The sequence below is a fragment of the Myotis davidii genome, unplaced genomic scaffold, assembly GCF_000327345.1.
Source record: "Myotis davidii unplaced genomic scaffold, ASM32734v1 scaffold875, whole genome shotgun sequence".
In the NCBI taxonomy this organism is placed as follows: domain Eukaryota; kingdom Metazoa; phylum Chordata; class Mammalia; order Chiroptera; family Vespertilionidae; genus Myotis; species Myotis davidii.
Genome location: NW_006286244.1, coordinates 786,140 through 795,842, shown reverse-complemented (window position 1 = coordinate 795,842; position 9,703 = coordinate 786,140). Strand labels below are relative to the sequence as shown.

At 41.9% G+C, this 9,703-nt stretch overlaps 1 protein-coding gene across 2 annotated transcripts in view; it reads right to left on the bottom strand.

Moving 5' to 3' along the window:
• Positions 1-3,369: 3,369 nt before the first annotated feature.
• CHML (choroideremia-like (Rab escort protein 2)) overlaps positions 3,370-9,703 on the bottom strand; it is a 13,361-nt gene continuing 7,027 nt past the window's right edge. Inside the window, exons 1-2 of one of the 2 annotated variants that reach the window (XM_015560008.1) lie at positions 8,821-9,697; positions 3,370-7,529 (exon numbers count right to left, since the gene is read on the bottom strand). In XM_015560008.1, the coding sequence (XP_015415494.1) occupies positions 5,252-7,213 (1,962 nt within the window). In that variant the 5' untranslated portion in view covers positions 7,214-7,529; positions 8,821-9,697 and the 3' untranslated portion in view covers positions 3,370-5,251. Of the gene's footprint in view, positions 7,530-8,820; positions 9,698-9,703 lie in introns of those variants that run through there. The other variant, XM_015560009.1, reaches the window with a different exon arrangement.

Sequence of the window (9,703 nt, the reverse complement as noted above, 5' to 3'; positions counted from 1 at the left end):
ACTTTTAGGTATGGGGGTGAACAGAGGAACAAATAAAAGTCTCAAGCAGAAATGGGGTGCTCAAGGCCTTTAGTTATGACCTATAAAACAATTTGGCACAGGCCAGCCAGCGTGGCTCAATAGCTGAGCATCAATCTAAGAACCAGGTGGTCAGGGTTCAATTCCCTGGTCGGGGCACATGCCCGCGTTGTGGGCTTGATCCCCAGTGTGGGGTGTGCAGGAGGCAGCCGATCCATGATTCTCTCTCATCACTGATGTTTCTCTCTCTCTCCCTTCCCCTTTGAAACCGATAAAAATATGTTTTTTTAAACTTTTGGCATAAACCCACTGCACGAATGTCCCCAAGGATGCCTAGTTCTTGAAAACTATAAAATCAATTAAAATGTATTTTTTTAAAAAAAACACTGCAAAATGCTTAAAGATGCATTTCCTTTGGAGTGAACTACAAACAGGTATTTACAAGAGTTGTAAAACTTGACATCAACATTTTTGGAGATTATCCTTTGAATTTAGTATTTAAATATATATTTTTTTCATCTAAAGGAGAATTTTAGAACTTTCGAAGGAATCAATTTCTCACCAAATCAGTATAACATAATCTTTTATTTTTCATTGCACACATCAGTATTTTACAGAAAATAAAGACCTCTTAATGTTAAATTCCAATTAATCACATCTTCTTCTGATTTTCAATGTACATGAATATAATCAGTAAATATAACTTATGTTCTAACACTTTGAGTCTCATTTAAACATTTTCCCATACAATTTTACATATATAAATATTATTTAATGTCTACATAACAGTTTTTGATAGCAATAGCAATACACAAAATCTTATTTATACATTTCCCAATTATTGGGCTTTAAAAAAACTCAAATGAATGGAATTACTAGAAATATCTTTAAACAATTAATCCTTTAATTTTATTTTCCTGGATATATACTTCTCAAAATGAGATCTATCAAAAGATATTGGTTATAGAGCTCTTATTATGTTTTTCTAAATAGTTCTTTTAAAATCTACTAATAGAATACTACTGGTATGTGGAACATGCAGTTGAAAACTTTTGCTACTAGCATGAACTAGTAGAAATTAGGTCAAAGTTGTTTCAATTTGCATTTTTAATACCAGGAAATCTGAATATCATCCTAAGAATTTATTTGTATTTTTTCATCTGTACCAATCCTTTCATTGAACTTGCCTGGTAGAGTAGAAAACCTTATGGATTTGCATCTCCCCTTTAAAAAATATTAAGCCCTTGATCCATATATAATGCAAGTAGCTTTTAAAAAACCCATCCTGTCTTCCCCTTCTATTTAGTATATTTTTCATTTACTTAATCTCATCTACCTGTCAGTAATGATTTTCATTGCCATCAAGTTTCCTTTGTACCATTACTGGGATGAGAAATGCAGTGTTTTTATTTTTATCTTGATATTTAACATTTTAATTCACCTGGAATTGTTACTATACAATCTGGATCTAATTTCTTTCCATACTAGCATCCAGTTAGTCTTTCCACCAGCACTTAGTATTTATTTCTTTCCAATTGGCTTATTAGTCTTAAACTTTCTACTCAGTACATAGTATATTTAGAAAGGTTGCTTAATAGCACGTTTTAAGAATTGGAAGTATGAGACTCCCATTTTTTCCCCTAACTTAAAAAAAATGAATCTTGGCTTGCTTATTTTCCTAAATAATTTATCACAATTCTGTCAAATTATAAGGCATCCACTAGGAGTGTGAAGTGGCAGATGGTAAAGCTACATATGAAAGCCACCTATTGCCATTCCTATGGACATTTCACATATAATCTAATCCTCAGAATAATGCTGCAAAGTAGCTATTTTATAGATGATGAAACAGAAGCCAGGAGTGATTTCTCCAAGATTATACCACTGGCAAGTAGTGAGGGGAGGACTGTAATTTTGGTTTTCGGACGCTCTATTCCTTCTTTTCCACTGCACTAGGGTGCAGTTCCTTCCACCTGCTTCTATATAAGCGTCGGTCTTAATTTATCCCAATATAGTTGTAGAATATTCCTTAAATGGTTCATATATATTAATATTCAAACTTTTTACATTTTAGTTCGTCACTGTTGGTATCTAGAAATGAGATTCGTTTTAAATGAATGCACATCCCGCATCTTCCTGAATTAGTCTTCTATTGTCAGTATGTTTATATGTTTCACTAGTTTCAAAGCCATGTTCCAGAAAATATTGGGCTGCTTTCTGTTGTCTCTCATTTTGTGAATGCTCATTACAAGCTCCTTAAATCATAGGTACATAAAAACTGTGTCAAGATTGTTTGATTTCTGCTTGAGAAATATTTCCTATAAATTGCCCCAATAGGGAAGATGTTAGTTCTTGATTTTATTTATCACACTATGAGAAACCAACAAAATCATTACCAGAGATAATTAAATCAAATATGCATGATAAATGTCCAGATTTTTAAAGTTATCTGTAGTTAATAGCTTGAATTTTTTACTAATTTGCTCTGTTATAATCCTGAGTCATAGTAACTAGTTGCAGGCATACCTCAGAGAATATTGTGGGATTGGTGATAAAGTGTAAATGACAACGAAGTGAAGTCACATGAATTTTTTTGGTTTCCCAGTGCATATAAAAGCTATGTTTACACTATGTTCACACTATTAAGTGTGAACAGCATCATGTCTACAAAAATACTTTATTGCTAAAAAAATGCAAGTCATAATCTTTTCACTGGTGGAGGGTCTTACTTTCGATTTATAAAAAAAAATCGCAACATCTACAAAGTGCCATAAAGCGAAGTACAATAAAATGAGGTATGCCTGTATTTTATTTGTTGTGTATTATTTGACAATATTTCGCATCTGTTCAGAATGAGACCCTTTTCAAGATGTTTGACTTTTGGTATGGAGGCCATATTTGCCTCAAAATGCAAATATCTTTCATGATACAGATATTTATTCTTTGAACATTTGAAAAACTACACCAATAAGTCCATTAGAGTAAGATTCCAAGTCATCCAAAAATTATACTATGTTATAATATTCCCTAACCTTTTAAGGCTTTGTATTGGTCATAACTTTTCTCATTTCTGATTTATTTTGCATTCCAGGAGAAAGTACTGTATTCATTGTTAGTTTTCAAAACCATCCTTATTTTGGACTAGTTTAACACTTCTCTTCTGTTTCCATTATGTTTGGCTCTACATTTTTTGCAACTTCTCACTGTTCCTTTTCACCAGTTCTTATGAATATTCTTATTGAAATTGAAAATTTTTTTTTCAATAGGTCTGGATTACCTTCACCTCCATCTTATTTATCATCTTAAATTCTTTTTCGTTTTAATGAGTAATTTTTACATCTATTTCAGGTATTTTGGCTGGATTTAAACTTTAGGATCCACCCAATATCACTTTGCTATATTCAAAAACCATATAAAACCAATTTATGACTTCTCTACGTTCAGAAAGGCATAAATGACTTCATCTTTCTTGTTTCGTTTTCCGCACATAGAACAGCAACAAAAGACTACTCAGAACACCTTTTGGCTTAGTACATCTGTTTTCTCATGACATGGTGTTCAGATCAAAAGATACATGATAAGAAAGCATTCTTTTGTTAAAACTTAGCCAGATTCTGTCTCAATGAGGTCCGCAGCTCTCAGCTATCTTTATTTTTACTCCTAATCTTCCCATTTCTCCAATTCGGTAATGAGCGGAGACCAATTTCTGTCTCCTTTCCTTCACCAGCAACAACAGACTGACTTCCAGGGGCATTTTCCCTCCTCCTCTGGAATCCGCATTCTTCTACGTTAATGTTCATGGAAGGATTTTGAAATCACGAAAGCCTGGATCCCAATGCAGGCTCTTTACCTACCAGACTCGGAGAAAAGGATGAACGAAGTCTTGCTTTCTGCTTTGAAAATGTATTCAACACCTGCCTCTCAGGGTTGAGGAGCCGTAATGAGAGAGCATGGTAAGTGGCCAGCACACAGTCAAGGCCATTTCCGGAACAGAAACTCTCCTGATGGCCTCTCTCCCTACAGGAAGCTCATTCTCACTGAGGGATGCAAAGGGGACTGGAAGGGAGAGGTTCACCTCTTCTTACGGTTCCACAGCTGGACCGCATCACTGGACTAAGAGCTTTTCGACTCCTGGTGGGCCTGGGAAACTGTGTATTTCTATGCCCTACACAGATACCAGCCGAGAGGCAGAGCGACGATGAAGGTGGTTCTGTATTTGTGGGGTGGGACACACCAAGGGGATGTGGGAAGTCCTGCTTAGATTCACTCCTGTCAGCTGCAGTTCATGCTGCGAATTATAATGCTCGAGCCAACGAGGAGGAATGCTCACCCTCACTGAGAAGGCGGGGCAAGGGAAGCCCGGGTTCAAATGGACTCACTTGGTTCCTCCTTGGGGATTTGAAAACAGTCCTTCTGAAGTATCTGGTTCCTAGTCATTTGTTTTTTATTTTTGCCTGAGTGACTGGTTGGAAATTCTTCTTTTCGGTGCCAGGGTTCTACAGACATTTTCTGAAATATTGAATCAGAATGAATCTTCTCCCCTACATTTTCTCTGATGGAACCTCCCAAGAATGAGCTCTTCAACAAGTAACTGGACTTTCTGGCTCTTGTTCTAATGTTAGAAGATTGTGGTGGTGATGTTGCCTTCTGGGTTACAACGGTGGCTTAGGAGAACTCAACAGTGAGACATTTGTAAACATCAGACCTTCACAAATAAAGGATCATGCAAAGCTAGTCTTTTAATTAGACAATTTTATATTGGCACTTGCATTAGTTGCTATTGCTACCATAAATTTTTATATTATATACAAAAGACCCACATAATTTACTGTGTGTTTTACTCAGAGGTGGTAGCAACTATCTTAGCTGCAAAGTAAAATACCCTTTAGACACTGTCATTGTAGACAAGAATAAAATCTGAAAGTCATTAGCAGATACAACATAATCCTCCTTAAAGCACAGTTGCTAATATGGAACCCTCACCTATACACCCAATACTAAAATAAAGCTAACGCTGTTTAAGATTCTGGAGCACGGAGTACATTCTGAAACAAACAAAAAACAGTTCAATAACTAATGAATCAGTAACTGACAGGTTAACAGACATCCAGTGACTAATGGCACTCATCACATAACCACTTCTAATTACTCAGGAAGCTGTCCTTTAAATGAGAATATTCGGATGCTAGGATGAAGGCCCACAGTAGCATTTCCAGCCTCCTTTTCTTTTTTCCTAATTTTGAAGATGCTGTCCTGGGCTGTCTAAGTTTTGGCTTCCTTCGGAGGATTCTAGTTTGGCCACGATGAGAGTATTGGTCCCAGGAGCCTCTGGTTGCTTGTCATCCCCATCGAAGATAATGTCTTCTGGATTGGGCGGTGGGGGGCAGAAGTCTTCTCCTGGGAAGATCTGCTGGAAAAGGGTTTCAGCGAGCTTGACTGCGTGCTCGTTTCCTAGTCCACAGTCAGGCCCGGAGCAGACGTACACATTGGAAGGTAAGCCATGGTAAGAGCTTCTGCTGACCCCTGAGGAGTCCCTCATGTTAAAATAAAGAGCCCACAAGAGCCGCGGCTTCGGAGGGTCCCCCTCGTCTATTTCTGTCTCCGCGTAGGGGGTGAACAATTCCTGCACCACTGGTTCTAAGTCTTCTCTTGCTGTGCTGGCGGATGAGCAGGTCAGATGCACCAGGTAGGTGTCTTTCATGCACGTCATGGTGGAAGAACATAACTCAGCGACCCGAACGGCACGCGCGCCTGGTTCCGCCGGAGGGACTGTCAACATGGTGATCTGCTGGTCAGAATCTGCCTTGAGCACGGACTGGTCCGTGATGAGCACAGCCCTAGAGATCTGCTCATACTGCACGCCTGCACAGGTGTCCTCGGAAAGGTAGCTGTCCTCCACTATGAAATACTTCGCACTGATTCTCTGACCAAAATGATCTATCACTGCTTCACACCTTCCAGATTCCTTGTCAACCACAAGGCACTGCACTCTGTGGCGAAGACAATAGATTCCACCAAAAACAGCACACATCCTGCAGAAACACTGGGGGATTTCCCCTTGGCCGTACAAGGGGAATAAGAAGGGAGTGTTGCCGTACCGTCCAAGACACTGAAGGAAGTGCTTTGTTGCTTTAAGGCCGTCGACTGTCAAGCAGGATGGCTCTGTCATTGCGATCGAGTGTAGTATAAAGTGCTGGAGATTGGGGGTTAACTTTTGAGTCTTTAAGTACTCGGAAAAGGGGCGCTGTGTGAAATCCTGGTATTCCCCAGGATGCTGTTCATAGTCTAAGCAAAATGTCAGAAACTTCATCAGCATCCTCTTTTCTACCATGGTGAGCTCTTTGCTGTTAAAGACATCTGCTCGGGAACACGGCACCTGTTCTACTTTCCCCTCTCGAAATGCGAGAATCCTGGTGACATTTTTAAATTCAGCGTAGCGACTAACATTGGATTTGATCAAAAGATCGATCAGGGAGCCTTGAGAATACAGCAGCTTTGAGACCAAGTCGATATTAAACCTCCTGCCTTCTTTAACTATCTGAGAGTAAGTAATCCTATTTCTCTTTGGTTGACCGGCGTTGTCTTCTACCACAGGTTTATTTTCATCCTTAGCTCCGTCTGAAACTGTGTGTATACAAGTTTTCTCTCCACAATCCTTTTCTTTCACCTCAGTTTCCTCTCTATCGGTTACTTCTGGTAAAATTTCTCCATCGTGTTGCGGAGTGTCTTTGGCAGGCATTTCGGGGCTAGTACTGTCTGAGTGTGTTTCTTCGGACAGACATGCAGCATCCAGAGGTTTGGTGAGGGTACTAGACGCTACCAAGGAAGGATTTTTCTGCAAAGCATCAATCTCTTCAGCACTGTCACCCGTGTCCTCGCTGGCGTAACAGAACACTTCTACGTGTCGAATGGTGTCATCCTTCCCACGCAGAGCGATGGCTTCCTCTGTGTCCTGGATCAGGTTTTGCCAGGCAGCCGTGCTTTTGTCCCCAGCCTCACTGTCCTGCTCACACTCCTTCAACCAGGAGAGCAATCCTGAAAAGGTGAAACTAGCCCAGTTTCCTCCATAGTAACTTCTCGAATCAACATGTAGCACTCTCTGCCCACTTCTTGCACATGCAGCCGCAAGGATGGATTCAGGCAAACCTGTCCCTATGATAATTACATCAAACTCTGTAGGGAGACTGTCCGCCATCCTGGGAGATTAAGTGGTGACAAGTGCCAATGAAGGAAATGAGTATGAATCCAGAGGGCTCAGATGAGGTGTGAATGGGCTGAGATAAAATCTCTCCTTGTGAAGTCCCAGGTCATCTCAGAAGTATCCAGGTCGCAGGTCCTAGATGTCTGTTACCCTTTTTAATTTTTTTCTAGGTCAGTAGCATAAAAACATGATAAAGTACATCTAATCACATCTGAGAGTACTAACACGGACGTGTGGCTTCCATTTCTGCATTTCATCTTAGCAGTACGTGTCAAAGTGCATCACACATGCATTTGTGACTGGAACTCTTCTGTGCAAGAAAATTCAAGAAATACAAGTGTAAACAATATTAAGAGGAAAGTAATTTCATGCAACAGTCATTACAATCCAGTGGAGCCTGACTTGTTATCAGGACACAGGCCTCTACTAAAGCAAGTCATTAAATGCTTTCTCACATATATTCTAATTTCTTGGAAATGAACAATAGATATATATTCCCCCGAATCAGAAAATTCAATAATGAAGAATGGGTTTAATAATGTCCCACAAAATAAAGAATGAACAAAATACAATTCTATAATGCCTGTTTTTAAAGACAACTAGTATTTGAATGAAACTATACACGACTGTGAGCTTAGACTGTGAAATGTGTGCTCCACTGTGTTTATGGAAACAGACCATATAAGATGAGCACATTGCCACAAGAAATATTCCCAGGCCCAATACAGTGTGTGGGCGAGTCTAGGACAGCTGGACAGGGACTTTTCCATACCCACCCACCCTCAAAGTCTCATGGTGGAAACATGAGACTATTTCAACCAAATCAACCAGATTGTTATAAAAGCATTGATTCAGTAAAACACCTGGCATTCTAAAATATTTAAGTGCAAAAAGAGTAAGTCTACTGAAGGGAAAAAGTATTCATAACAAATCTTTACATGAATGTACATATGCATGTGTGTTTTTTTAGGAGTAAGTTAAGAAGGAAAATTCCTGGGCGCATATGTTAAAATATATTAACATAAATAACACTTCTAACATTGGAATAGGTGCATTTTCAAGGGCCAAGATTCAATGGTGAAAGGACAGCTTTTTCAATAAATGGTACTGGAAAAACTGGATATCCATATGCATATATATAAAAATTAATTCAAAGTAGATCAAACCTATGCTACAAACAGCGGATCTGTCTTTATCAAAGTATACCAATATTTTCCTGGAGTAGTAACCTCTATAAAATTTCTAAGACAAAGAATTTATACATTTTTAATTGAGGTAAGCAATGTGAAGTCTCCCGCCAAAACTCCTCATATTGTATTCTAACAGAGCTAGAGAGAGCCTGTATTTTCCCTCATCTTTGCCAGAACAATTTTCCCCAGCCTGCGTTCCATGCACAGCTGTGCGTGAATACTGTTTCAGCCAAAGGCATGAAGGCAGAACCGTGATGGATGTGGCCGTGGTCAGTGGTGGATAGGGAAGGAGAAACAGGACTGTCTCCCAGCTGCCAGCGAGGGAGAACCTGCAGACCAGAGGGGTGTCCTAAGGGCACTCCCTGGACCTGGCTGTGCACAGCACCCCGGCCCCGGCCCCACACCACTCACCTGGATCTGATTCAGGGGAGCAGCTGCCGGCTTCCCCCAAGTCGACGTGCGCCCATCCTACGAGGAATTGTTAAAGGGGCCGGTTCATCAGACAGTAAAGGCAATGCCGCAGGTGGGGTTCCCTCCGACAACAGCCCTCCAAGCGCCCTCGAGTCACGCCCCCGCCGTGGAGCGCCCAGTGTGAGCTGAGCAGGCCAAGGGCGAAATGCCTCAGGGACCCACGGAGCTGGGAAAACAGCGTCAGCGGCCTCGGTGACCAGCCAGCCACCTAGTTACCGGGGGACCAGCACCGCCTAGCTCTGCACAGAAAGCTCCAGGGCTCCCAGTCTTGCAAAACCGGTAAAAGCCACCGGAGAAAGCGGGTGGGAAGGGATCCCGGGCTGATGGAGGCTGCACAGCGGCCGCACAGATGTGCCAGCGGGCGGGACGGCCAGGACCGCGGGGCGGGCCTCCACGCCAGCCGGTAGCCAGTGGTTATGGGAAGCGGCGCAGGGCAAGCACTGTCCCCGGTGCAGCCCCGATCTCCGCGCCGCGGCCACTGAGCAGGAAGCGCCCCTCCCTCCCTGCAGCGCCGGCAAACACACAAGCAGACGCACCAGCCAGTAATTCAGCCCGAGGGCGTCCCGTGCAGCGTCTGGGACATACGTAGCCGGACAGCTATCCCCTGTCGGTCTGAAAATGTCTGAAATCCCAACGCAACCACTGGGGGAGGGAGTGTCCAAGCGGACGCGACTGCAGTGTTTTCCATCTGAGTTCCAGGACCCTCAGGCGCTCAGGGCCCCATCCGATCCGCACCCTTTGGGGGCCCGGCTGGATGGGATTGGGGCCCAGGTGGCGCCGCAGGGAAGAGGCGCCAGGTCTCCCCCTCGCTGAGCCCGCCCTG